This window comes from Marmota monax, unplaced genomic scaffold (assembly GCF_021218885.2).
Source record: "Marmota monax isolate L192 unplaced genomic scaffold, Marmota_monax_Labrador192_F-V1.1 WCK01_AAM20220418_F8-fsc00707, whole genome shotgun sequence".
Lineage (NCBI taxonomy): Eukaryota > Metazoa > Chordata > Mammalia > Rodentia > Sciuridae > Marmota > Marmota monax.
In genome coordinates, this window is record NW_026694914.1 from 114467 (window position 1) to 127402 (window position 12936).

Consider the following 12936-nt stretch of genomic DNA (forward strand, 5'->3'; position numbering starts at 1 on the left):
AATACATCTAAGTAAACAATAGGGTCTAAGTAAGTAATGTAAACATCTATAAATAAAGGAGAAATATTAAAAAGTTTTTTTTATAACTAAGTTGTTTATATTTGTAATACAAATAGTTAAAAGTATTCAAGGTTATTCCCTAAGAGCAAATATTAATGTACTGATATAAACCAAAGTTTGATTCACATATTAAAATGACAAACACTTCTTAAAATATTAATTACATTGTGTCTGTTAAGTTTTATTCTCTAGAGCAACTAGCTGGACAAATGAAGGTTTCTACACCTCTGGTGAAACAACAACTGTTATTTTAGAGTATTGTTCCACATTACAGAGTCTAAAACTTGGTTGATATAAAAAACATCAATAAAACTGTAGTACACTACTCTTCTTTACATATTAAGTGTGCTTGCTTACCTTGGCTTGAGCCCCAGATCTCGCTTTTGTGTTTTTTTTTGGCTTAAATATGAAGCATAACTGAAGGTGGTATGCTACTCTGACCATCTCGCTTTTAGACAGTAGAGTGTCTGCTGCTGGCCAGCAATAAAGGCTTAATTGGAATGGCAATGTGTGGTCTGAGAGTTACTTAAGGGTCTCGGTATTGGTATAACATTCATCCAGAGGAATTTTGCAGTCTGAGGCTATTATTCTCCTATTAGTTATGGCACTTGTTCCAAGGTGCAATGTAATCTCCTGAGGGTTTTAAATGCTCTATGGCCAGGTACTGAGGTGCACACTTACAATCCCGGTAACTTGGGACACTGAGGCAGGAGGATCAGAGATTCCAAGCCAGCCTGGTCAACATAGTCAGACACTGTCTCAAATAAAAATATAAAAAGTGTTGGGGGTGTAGCTCAGTAGTAAACTGCCCCAGGTACATAATTCCCAATACTACATACATACACACACACACACACACACACACACACACAGTCCAGCAGACTCATGCATGCCAAGTAATTGCCATCAGATTCAAACAACTCAAGGGAGCCAAGACTGACCATGTAATGGCTTAGAATATTCCGTGTTCACAGTGTCCCAGCTGATGATGCTACTGTGAAAGATTGCAGAATCAAAATGAAATTTATGTACCAAAATCTCACAAAAGTGGAGGGCAGGGGACCATGCAGGAGAAGGTCCTTGAGCTTGATAGTTTGATAATAGACTTTCAGGAGGACTCTGCCAAAACCACAACATTACACCAAAAAATGGCTTCTAAACTCCTAACTTTCCAAAAAAGATCACAGGATTCTTATCATTGGCTCTCAAGAGATTAATAAAACACAGAATGGGACCTGCAACTTCCAAGAAACTCCAGGAGAGCCTTTCTTCTGCACTGCAGTGGAGTCTATTATGGTTCATTCTCAAGCACATTTTGAAACTGGTGGGCAATGATTCCGAAGACAATTAAAAACAGTAATGGCTTCCACGTGGAATGTTCCAGTTGAACATCTCTCAAACAACTGCTCTTTTAAGCAAGGTGAGGTGGGCCATGCCTGTAATTCCATATTCTCAGGAGCCTGAGGAAGGAGGATGGCAAGATTCAGGCCAGACTTGGCCATTTGGCAAGCCTGTTTCAAAATAAACCAAAGAGAACCGGGCAGTTAGCCCCTAGTTCAATGCTCAGTATTGGAGGAGGGGAGAGTAAGCTTTTAGGCTTCAAGTTGGTTTTATCAACTTTGCTGATTACATGGGAAAAGCAAAACTGAATCACCTCTGTTAAAAGTTGAAGTATTATTTCATAGGACATAACTTCTGTATTCACTTTAAATATCTTTCATCACTCTGGTTAAATGACTTATCTTTTATAATGATCTGGGACCCCAGATTTCATTAAGTGCTTTAAACCTTTTGAGATTATTGACTAACTTGTCTATGATCAAAGTCTATATTGGCATTTGACCTTGAGCTAACATTGGGATGTTCTAGAGAACTCCATATTTGCTCAAGGGATTTCTAGAAGAGAGACATTAAGGCAAATAGCCTAATTTGATATGATGGGAAGTCCTGTCAAATATGACATAACTTTTTCAAGTGATATTTATTTACATATGTTATTAATATTTGCTTTAAAATGGCAAAAATTCATAAAAAATCTCATGTTTTTAGACATAATTCTGGACACTATATTAAAATGTATGCCAATCAAATCACCTTGTTAATAACTGGTTATCGTAAATTCCCAACAGATTTTTAACCATGACGATTCTAAATGTTTAGCATCAACAGTTATCATTTGGATGGGGATGTGGCTCAAGCGGTAGAGTGCTCACCTGGCATGGACGCGGCCCTGGGTTCGATTCTCAGCATCATGTACAAATAAAGATGTTGTGTCCGCCAAAAAATAAAAACATAAATATTAAAAAAATTATCTCTCTCTCTCTCTCTCTCTCTCTCTCTCTCTCTCTCACTCTCTCAAAAAAAAAAAAGAGTTATCATTTGGATTATTGCCCTGAACATAACTAAAATCAGATTAATTGATTAAGAAGAAAAAAAAAACAATTACAAGTTTACTTGAACACAGTTCTCTCAACTATCTATCTGTCTATCTATCTATTTATATATTTATTCATTTCTTTATTTATTGTTGCTAGGGATCAAACTCAGGGCCTCATGCATGCTTGGCAAATGCTCTATCTTTTCAAAATTGGAATTCAAAACAGGGTGTGGTGGTGATCACTTTTAATCCCATCTGCTGTGGTGTGTAATTGATAAATGCAATCAATAAGATTGTCAGTTATGGGTTCCAGATTAGTAAAAAATACAGATGATGGATGTAAAATCTTGAAAAGTGAGATAAGACAATTATAAAGCAAGAACTCTCATAGGCAGGCCTGAGACTCCATTTTGCTGCCTCCTATGAAAGACTGTTATAAGAGCTGTTTCTGAGAAACTGAAATGACAGCTGTTTTCTTATTTTAAAAAATTGCATTTCTGTACTTTGTACCCCACAAATTGTACCCTACTCAGGATGCACTGGTGGTCATGGAGAGCTATATCCTGGGTTTGATGCTATTGTGCATCTACATGACTTTGAAGTAGATTCTCATCAAGATGACCCCCACCCAAATTCAGGATGTGACTGTCTAGCACCTGCTTGAACCCAGGACCGTGCTCAACTGAACTGCAAGTCTAACGAGCTGGCTTGCTGACTGGAAAATTTTGATCCTGCCTAGAGCCCAGAGGCCCCACTTATTAATGTTTTAATTTCTATAATTGGCTAGCTTACATGAGGATAAGCAAGTCACTGATTTGTGGATATTGTGCTTATAATGTCTTTGGATGGATCAGGAAGCTGCTCTCCTCTCACAGAGCTTGAGACTCTGTGGTGGGTGACAGTCCCTAGTCAGGTAAGTAAAGCTCTCTTTTGATTTGAAATTCAGACTTAGAGTGCTTTCTGGAGGGACTCCCCATAATGCCATCTATTTAGCAGGCTGAGGAAGAAGGATCTCAAATTCAAGGCCTGTCTCAGTAATTTAGTGAGAACCTGTCTCAAAAAAAAAAAAAAAAAAAAAAAAAAAAACTTTAAAAAATGGGCTCCAGATGTAGCTCAGTGGTGTAGTTCCCCTGGGTTCAAACCTTGGTACCCAAACTGAATATATGAAAAATATAATTAACTAAATAATTAATTAATAAAAATGAAAAGAAGCTGAGGATGTAGCTCAGTGGTAAAGCTCTCCTAGGTTCAATCCTCAGTGTCAAGAAAATAAAAAAATAAAAATACATAAATTCAGGGACTAAATATTTTTTTTTTCAAATATGATCACCTGTACTCATAAAATTTGTGCAAAAGTCTAACTCTTCATAGAATAGTAAAGGCTGCAGCTTGGAGATGAGATACCCAAGGCCTAATGAATGAGCAAAATTGAATTTAACAGTGATTTCCTGCTGGAGGGACTCTGAGAGCCACTCCCTCCAAACCCACCTTGTTGTTCAAATATGGCTCAATGTGTTTCAACACTGATTCCTAGTCATCTGTTAATTCCCTCCAATGGGGGACTGGACCAAACAGGAAAAGTCTATCCTGGCACTGAGATAGAATCAAACCCTAACCATTATGTGATACATCCAGAGGAAAAAAAATCTTCATCCCAAGGGGGAAACATAAATGGTGTTCAAATGAACAGGCAGTAACTGTGTCAAATCCTGATGAAGGGGAAGCAGGGTGCTGCAAAGGGAAGGTCCCTGGGCAGCCCTGCCTGATGGCAGGAACTATCAGGAACCAGTCAGCCCCAACCTCAGCTGTGCATCAAATCCACCCAAACCGTCACCCCCCATTTTTTCTAAGAGGACACCTGGCCAGTCACCACCTATTGTCCTTGAACTGAGGCCACCCTTGGTACTGAATCTGTGGAGCCAGTGATAATTGATTCAAAGCTGCCTTTGACATCCTGTCTTTCTTTGCCTCCTGGATGGAGCTCTGACTCATCTTTCTTTAAGTGTCCTGCATTCCTGCCCCATTATGTTTGACTACACTTGTCCTTTGGAGAGCCAGTGTCTGTTGTGACATAGGTTGACTGTAATTTTGTCCTGCCTTGTGCACCAAGTCAGGGGTAATAAGAGAAGTCAGGGCTGTGGCATGAAGTCACCCTTTCAGCTGATGACACACAGACAAATTCCAGAGAAACTTAAAATTAAATCAGAGAGTAGATTTCAAATATTGTAGAGCATAAAAACCAGAGACCGTGTTGGATGTAGCCTTAATCCTATATAACTGCACACACACATGAAATTAAATGTGTTTCATTTGTGGCAAGTTATTATGTGAAACAGAAACCAAATATAACCTTAGCCAATTGTAGTTATTTAACTAACATATGATTATGTGATGTGAGCAGGGATATTTTCCAGCAAGATACCCCCAAAGACCATCACGGTTTAGATGCTGTGTCTCCCAACAGCTCACATGTGACAATGTTTTTGGAGGAGAAATGATTGGTTTATAGCCTTAATCTAGCCAGTGAATTAATCCCTGGTGGTATTATCTGGGGGATAATGAGGGCAGGTGGGCCGTGGCTGGAGGAAGCTGATCTTTGGGGTGTGAATATGCGTGTAGAGTTTGTATCTGCAAGTGGCCATCTCTCTCTCTCTCTCTCTCTCTCTCTCTCTCTCTCTCTCTCTCTCTCTCTCTCTCTGCTTTCTGGTAATGTGAGCCTCTTCCCTCTGCCACACACTTCTGCCATGATGTTCAGTCTCAACTTGGAGGTGCTGTCTCTGGATTGAGGCCGCTGAAACCAAGCCACCCAAATAAACATTTCCTCCTCTGTAGTTGTTGTCGTTGGGTCTTTTAGTCACAGCACCATAAAGCTGGCTAAAACAAAGACAGACCGAAAAAAACAGAAATGCAATTGTCAAACAGAAACCCATCAAACCATTCCTTCTACAGGTTCCCTGGAAGTGTTCACCTCACATGGCTCATCCAAGCATTCCATCTCTTTCTGTCTCTCCTTCCTCAATTGTAGAATTTCATTTAACTCAGACTCTTGAAATTTTCCTTTGCTTCTGTTCTTCTCCCTGGCTAAAGTCCTTGAAAAGTGCCTGTGGCCAAGGTTTTCTGGGAGATGTTCCCTGGGGAAGTCCCTGATTCTGAAGGAAGGCTCTCTAATTGGTGGCCTCCCTGAAGTCAAGGACACCTGCTGTCCAACCCTGTGTCTTTCTCTCCAACATCCCAAGTTGCTCGCCGCTTCCACCCTCAGTGGCTTTCAGACATTCCCAAGTCTGATGGGACATGGTGGCCAGTGCCTGTAATCACAGCAACTCAGGAGACTTGAGGAAGGGGGATGGCAAGTTTGAGGCCAGCCTCAGCAACTTAGGGAGGACCTAAGCAATTTAGTGAGACTCTGTCTCCAAATAAAAGCAAAAAAATAAAAAGGGATGGGGATGTGGCTCAGTGAAAGAGAGCCAATGTGTTTCATCCCCAGTACAAAGAGACAGAAGAAATCTTGCCCTAAGTCTAGAAGACTGATTCTACCTTCCTGTGTCCTCTGCCTCCCTTAGTGTGCTCATATTTGCTGCAAGTTAACTTGACACTTGTGTGACTGTTGGAAACATGGTTTCCATTCTGTAATCTTTGTGGATGACAGTACTGTCTTCCAAAAGCTGTTTTCTCTCTGGAGTTTTCAAAATATTTTTGAAAATTATTTTTTTTCAAATAATTTTGATATGGCTAAGATCCCTGTAGAAAGGTATTTTCCAGTAATGTTTTTCTTACATTAGGGATTAAATACTTTTACGTCTCACAGTAGAAACAGGAAGGTCACATATGGACAAAATTGAGTCCACGGTGGGGAGTGCATGGACAAAGGCATCATTGACTCTCACATCTTCCGATTCTGCTGCTCTTGCATGACCATCAGATTCAATGAACTAATGCAAGGAAGAAAATCCCATCATGATTAAGTGGGCGGAGACTGGGGAAGGTGATCACATACTGCTTTCTGATTGGATGCTGATCAATCAGATGGAGGTGGGGGCGTGGCCAGAGAGGTCCATAAAAGCTTCTGCAGAGCCAGAAGAGAAGCACAAGAGTCTTGCAGCCTAAGGAGACACATCCTGACCTGCTGAAGCTCAGAGCACCTGCACACCTGGCCAGATCCCGTAAGTCCCTCACTGGCCTAAGGAACAGCGCCTTCCCTCCTCACCTGTGTGGATTCAGGAACAATTTTGTACCTGTCTTTTCTCATGAACCAACTCAGGCCTTCGATTTTGCCTCTCACTGTGGTTTTGCCTTTATGCTGAATATTAGGATTTCCATTTTAGTTTATGTCACTTTCAAATTCCTTTTTCTTTTCTTTTCTTTTTTCTCTCTCTCTCTCTTTTTTTTTTTTTGTTTTTTTTGTTTTTTTTGTTTTTCGATACCGGGTATATGAACTCAGGAGCACTCTACCTCTGAGCCACAACCCCAGCCCTGTTTTGTATTTTATTTAGAGACAGGGTCTCACTGAGTTGCTTAGCACCTGCTCTTGCTGAGGCTGGCCTTGATTCCTTGATCCTCCTGTGTCAGTCTCCAGAGCCCCTGGGATTATAGGTGTAGGCTCCATGCCCAACTTTTATTGATTTGTTTTTTGTTTGTTTTGTTTTTTAAGATATATATGGACAATATAATTTATTTATTTATCTATGTATTTATTTGGTGGTATGGTGATTGAACCCAGTGCCTTGTACATGTGAGGCAAGCACTCTAATAACAGAGGTATATCCCCAGGCCACCATTTATTAATTTTTATGTGCTGCTGAGGATCAAGCCCAGTTCGAGCCCCAGCCACTTTCTTCACCAAGGAGATTGGATTCCTATTTCAATCTAATTGATTGCAATTCTATTTTCTGATGATGGAAATATTTATATTGTTTGCCTATAAATTATACTCTTTGGCTGGGTGTGGTGGCACACACCAATAATCCCGCCAACTCAAGAGGTTGAGGAGGCAGGAGGACTAGAGTCCAAAGCCAGCTTCAGAACACGAAATGCTACACAAATCAGTAAGACCCTGTCTCCATCTCAAATACAAAATAGGGTTAGGGAAGTGGCTCAGTGGTTGAGTGTCCTAAATTCAGTCGCCAATATCGGCCCCTAAAAGAGTATACTGTATGGCCTAGGTGGTTTTGTATTTTTATAATTTGTTTAAACAAATTATACCAAAAGCTTCAAATGATCTCATGGAACAGTTCACAGACTCTGTTCTGATCTGTTTGTTCTCTTCAACATCCCCCTAAGATGGCAGAATGTCACATGTGTAACAGATATCCATGAGACTCTGTTGTAATATCCAAGTGTTTTATAATATGGGCACATATTTATAAATGCTCTTTAAAAAAAAAATTAAAACGAATGTCATCCATATGAGGGCAAGTCCATTTCCAGCCATATAGTTGTTGAATCTAGGGGCCTACTGTTTAGGTCACATGACACTCCAATTCCCCTTTTAAAAGGACAAAATAATAATCCAAAGCTTTCCCCCATAAGGGTGAGGTGTGCTTATAGACTTCCCAGTACCCCCTTCCCAGAGGCTGGCAATGGATGGGATAGTGACCTTTTCCCTGGACCATTTGCCAGGATTTTTCTTCTTTCAGACTCCCCAGGATGAGCATCCAGTCCCCACCCACGCTGCTGGAGCTGGCAGGGCGCAGCCTGCTGAGCAACAAGTCCAGGGCTGTCCTGGATCTGGAGGACCTGCCCATAGAGCTCTTCCCACCACTCTTTGTGGAGGCCTTCAGCAGGGGACACACTGAGGTCCTGAAGAAAATGGTACAGGCCTGGCCCTTCACCCGCCTGCCCCTGGGGGCCCTGATGAGGAAGCCACAGCTTGAGATGATCCAAGTGGCCCTGGATGGGCTGGACATGCTGCTTGCCCAGCAGGATCACCCCAGGTGAGGGGGACCTAGGTGGCCTGGAAGGGAGCACCCTCGGTGCCAGGGAAGGGATGGGAATAGGCAGGGAGAGTGGGTGCTGAATTGTGCACCACAGGCTTCCTGTGCTGCCAGCAAGGAGGGGTGGAGAGGCCTTGGCCATGCTGAGCCCCATCTGGGATAGGCTTCCAGATGTGGAGGTGCGTGTGGCAGCTGTGGTGACCCATGAAGGAGGCAGTAACTGCCCCTGCCTCAGTCTGTACAAGTGGGGGCACCAGGCTGGATTGGAGGGAAGTGGATGGAGAAAAGTGAGACAGAAGGAAGAGGTGGAGCAGGGGGCAGCAGCTGAGAGGTGAAGGGAGGGGCCTCGGGGCTGAGACTCTGCTGTCGTCCCCGCAGGAGGTGGAAACTGCAGGTGCTGGATTTGCGGGATGTTCCCCAGAACTTCTGGAGGATGTGGTCTGGAGCCGTGTTTGATGCCTGCTCACCAGAGGACATTAAGAAGAATCGAACATTGAAACTTGGTCCAGCAATGGCAGCTAAGCCACCCTTCAAGGTTTTCATTGACTTGAGCCTCAGAAAAAGACCCCTGGATGAATTCCTGACCCACTTGTTCCTGTGGGTCAGACAGAGAAGGGACAGGCTGCACCTGTGTTGCAATAGGCTGAAGATCTTTGGGAAACCCACCCGTCACACCAGGAAGGTCCTGAGACTGCTGCAGCTGGACTCTGTCCAGAAGGTGGAAGTGCACTGCGCCTGGGCGCCCTCCACCTTGGCTGCTTGTGCTCCTTTCTTGGGCCAGATGAGGAACCTGAGGAAGCTGCTTGTCTCCCAGGTCTATGTGCCTGCCTACACCTCCCAAGAGGAGCAGGAGCAGCTGCTTGCCCAGCTCACCTCGCAGTTCCTCGGGATGGACTGCCTGCGGAAGTTCTGTGCCAATGCTGTCTTCCTCCTCGAGGGCCACCTGGAACAGGTGCTGAGGTGAGTAAGGGGGGGCGAGCACCATCTGCAGACCAGTTACAGGAAGTTTGCACCTACCAGCCACTGACACTCTCATGGTTAATAAGACACTGGAAGGTAAATAACCCATCCTTTTGTTCCTATTGGATCCTGAAGCTAGTTCGCATAACGTGTGTTGGAGCATACTCCTAAAGGAGGGCCCATAGTCTGGGAAGTGCCACCATGCTGGGAATCCAGTTGGGAGGGACAGGAGCTAGGGATGGGATTGATGTTCCCTCCGTGGGAGGCCTGTCCAGTGAAGGTGGTGGAAAGCGGGTAGAGAAGAGGGCTTGGAAGGAGGGATGCCCCCACACTGACACCTGTCAACAGGGAAGCTCTGTGCTCCCCAGCTGGGAGCAGAGGACCTGCCTCTATACCCACCTGGGGAAGGCTGTTCTGAACTCCAGGTAGTGATCCTGGGTGTAAGGGTCAGGAGCAGGGGTGGAAATCTTGCTGAGGGTATAGGGTGTGAGTCTCTCAGAGGGTTAACCCCAGTGGATTTTTTACATCCTGCTCAAATGTGTCCTTCATTCATGACTCCCCATGACCTCTTGTGGCCAGACCTGTGACTTTCTGCTTGGCAGAGAGGAGGGGACACCGAGATGCGGACTCATCACAGGAGATGTGGTGAAAGGCTCACCCTGACATGGGGTGACGTGAATGACCAGATTCTGCAAAAGGCAGCATCCTAATTGTGGACCATTGTCAGATCACCAGGGTGACTTTGGGTTTGGGCCAATTTGTCTTCTGCCTCCATGACATTGCTCCTCAGCACTAACCATCTGGTTTTTCCTTAGGCACCTGAAGACCCCCCTGGAGACCCTCTCAATAACCAACTGCCCACTGTCCGATTCTGACTGGAATTATCTTTCCCGATATCCAAACGCCAGACAGCTCAGACACCTGGAACTGAGGGGCATCAAACTGACCGATTTCAGTCTGGAGCCCCTACAAATCCTGCTGGACAGCACTGCAAGCACCCTGAACAGCCTCGACCTGGAAGCCTGTGGGATCACTGACTCCCAGCTCCAGGCCCTCCTGCCTGCCCTGAGCCGCTGCTCCCAGCTTGTGATCATGAGCATCCATGGGAACCACCTCTCTATGTCAACCCTGAGGGACCTGCTGCTTCACACTGCCAGGCTGAGCCAGTTGAGCATAGAGCTGTACCCTGCCCCTCTGGAGAGCTATGATGCCCGGGGTACCATCCACCCAGGCAGATGTTCCCAACTCTGTGCTGAGCTGACAGCAATAGTGAGGGACTTTAGGCAGCCAAACATCCTTGTGTTCTCTACTGTCCCCTGTCGTCGTTGTGGCTCCAAGTTCATGTATAACCAGGGTCTCATTCACTGCTCCTGTCCAACAGCTGCCTAGTTGGGCGTGTTTCAAAAGTGTACTTCTAGGCAATTGTAGGTATAACCAGGAAGAAAGGTCACCTTAGAGGGAACACAGAGCCCACCATTTCAGACATTGCCTAAAGAGTGGATGGGGAAAGGAAAGCACAGCAGGGGACTCCATTGGAGGGAAGCCCCCCGAGGATAGGACCTTCCAGACATGTGTCTCTATAGAGACATACATAGGGACCTGGATTTCTAGATTGAAATTCAGGCTTGATGGGCACAGGAAGATGCTACTTTCTTTCATGGCTGGTCCATAAATTGTCAGAAATGAACAGAATCTCAAGGTTAGTCTTCTGACGTCCTCTGCACTGGATTTACCTGGCTTTCTAATGAAAACTTGGGATTCTCCAGGTCCTGATGGAGAAAGAAGGCATGGGGTTCTTGGTGAACAATGAGGTTCAGCCCCAAAAAGCCAAGGTATCAAACTGAAATCTGCTCATGATATGTGGCTAGTCTGTGGCTTAACACATGCAGGTTTACACAGGTGGATTGGAACATTCTATGTCGGCATTGAACATGAGCCATTGCAAGAAAACCTCTTCTCAGTGGACCTCAGTGCCACCCAGACATTCAATGCTGGTTCTTCCTCGTGATTCTCCATGTAGACCCAGAAAACTCAGGTCCTGGTCTCTGGGAGTGCTGGCCAAGGGCATCTGTGCATAAGACAGGACCCATCGTCCCACTCCCAGTGCTGCAGGAGGTGTCCATGCTGCACATTGATCAGAGCCTCTGGGCCTCACCAAACCTTGCCTGTCTTCCACCTAGGTAGTCTGTCCACAGTTAAACCTTTGGTGCCCCTTGAAGGACCCAAATCCCCTTTCAGCAAAATAGTAGAATCATAAAGGTAGATAACGCTTGTAAATATTTCAAAATGAAACTGAATCAATTGCAAGCTCTGGTGGGGGGTCGGGTAGCACATAACTGAGAGATCTTCCTCTAACACTTCCCTCCGCTGAGGACTGGGCTGATGGGGTTGTACAGCGACCTTAGCCTTAGTTTCTCATCCAAGGATGAGAACAAGGTCCACCCAGTCTTCATTTGAGGTATTCTAAAGCTGCCTGTGGACGTGTTTCAATTATGGCTTGAATAATTCTCCACACACAGTGAACTGGAACCCACTTTGATGTGTAAGCAGACTGCAGCTCACTCTTGGAACTGGTAGCAGAGTCAGGGCGAAGCACAGCCGGCATCTCTGTCACCCAGAGAGTGATCTTTGTGCCTCGCTCCCTCTTTATGGCACTTCCTTTGCTCAGGCTCTAAGTCTAGCTTTCACGAGTGGGGCAGGTGGAAGGTTCTGAATGGCATTCATTTCTTTGGATTCTAGGATCAAATAAAGTCAAGGAAGATCTGCATAATGAGATCTGTCATCATGTGTTCTTTTAAGAGTTATCATGACTAAAAAGGGACTTGAAGATATTCTGGTGCCTCCAGACCCCTTGAACACTGGAAGGATTGTGAGGGCACTTTGTTTTCTCAGATGCCTGGGGATAAAGCACTCACCTCTCTTTGAGTTCCTCATCTTTTGACTCTAGGTTCATTTGTGCTGTGAGCGAGCACACAACTGTAGGATGTCATAACAAACAGGACCGGGTTTGTAAGGGTGGCCGGGTCAGGAAGTGGGGACTGGGTTTCACTCCTTGGCCACTGAAAGATGCAGAGTCCTTTGTGCAGCTGTATCCAAAGACTCTACAGCCCCTTCCTTAACACTGGCCAATTTTACCTCCACAATTTAGAAACCCAGAAACCATGCTATTCTAGAGAAATGAGTGAACTTCATCAAAGCTAACTCAGGGAGCTGGGGACATTTCTCAGTGGTGGAGCACTTGCTAGCATGTGGAAGGGCCTGGGTTCCATCCAAGGCATCACAGAGATAAGTAAACAAATAAATAAATCCAAAAATGATGTGACCACATTGGGAAGGTTTAATTGGAATACAGCTGTCTATCTGTTAGAAATATTCAAAAAGAAAGAACCACAACCCACATGAAAACAATGGAATGCATTCTTTAATTGGTCTGGACAGGTGGGTCAAATTGATGTCCTGAAAGATTCTCTTCCAAAAACAACTGGAAAAGCTGGCTTGGTGGTGCTCAGCTGTAGTTCCAGCAGCTCAGGAGGTGAGGCAGGAGGATGGTGAGTTCAAAGCCAGCCTCAGCAACTTAGGGAGGTTGTAAGCAAGGTTGTGAGACCCTGT

The 12936-nt window shown here is 44.7% G+C and overlaps 1 protein-coding gene across 1 annotated transcript; it reads left to right on the plus strand.

Moving 5' to 3' along the window:
- Positions 1-8080: 8080 nt before the first annotated feature.
- LOC124080970 (PRAME family member 12-like) lies at positions 8081-10716 on the plus strand. The gene is made up of 3 exons (XM_046427058.1): positions 8081-8367; positions 8746-9327; positions 10143-10716. Exons 1-3 carry the CDS (start codon positions 8081-8083, stop codon positions 10714-10716), a joined length of 1443 nt encoding a protein of 480 aa, XP_046283014.1.
- Positions 10717-12936: the final 2220 nt, after the last annotated feature.

Coding starts and splice junctions, on each gene's coding strand:
- LOC124080970 (XM_046427058.1), top strand. CDS start 8,081: ATGAGCATCCAGTCCCCACCCACGCTGCTGGAGCTGGCAGGGCGCAGC. Junction 8,368..8,745: donor GCCCAGCAGGATCACCCCAG/GTGAGGGGGACC, acceptor TCGTCCCCGCAG/GAGGTGGAAACTGCAGGTGC. Junction 9,328..10,142: donor CACCTGGAACAGGTGCTGAG/GTGAGTAAGGGG, acceptor GTTTTTCCTTAG/GCACCTGAAGACCCCCCTGG.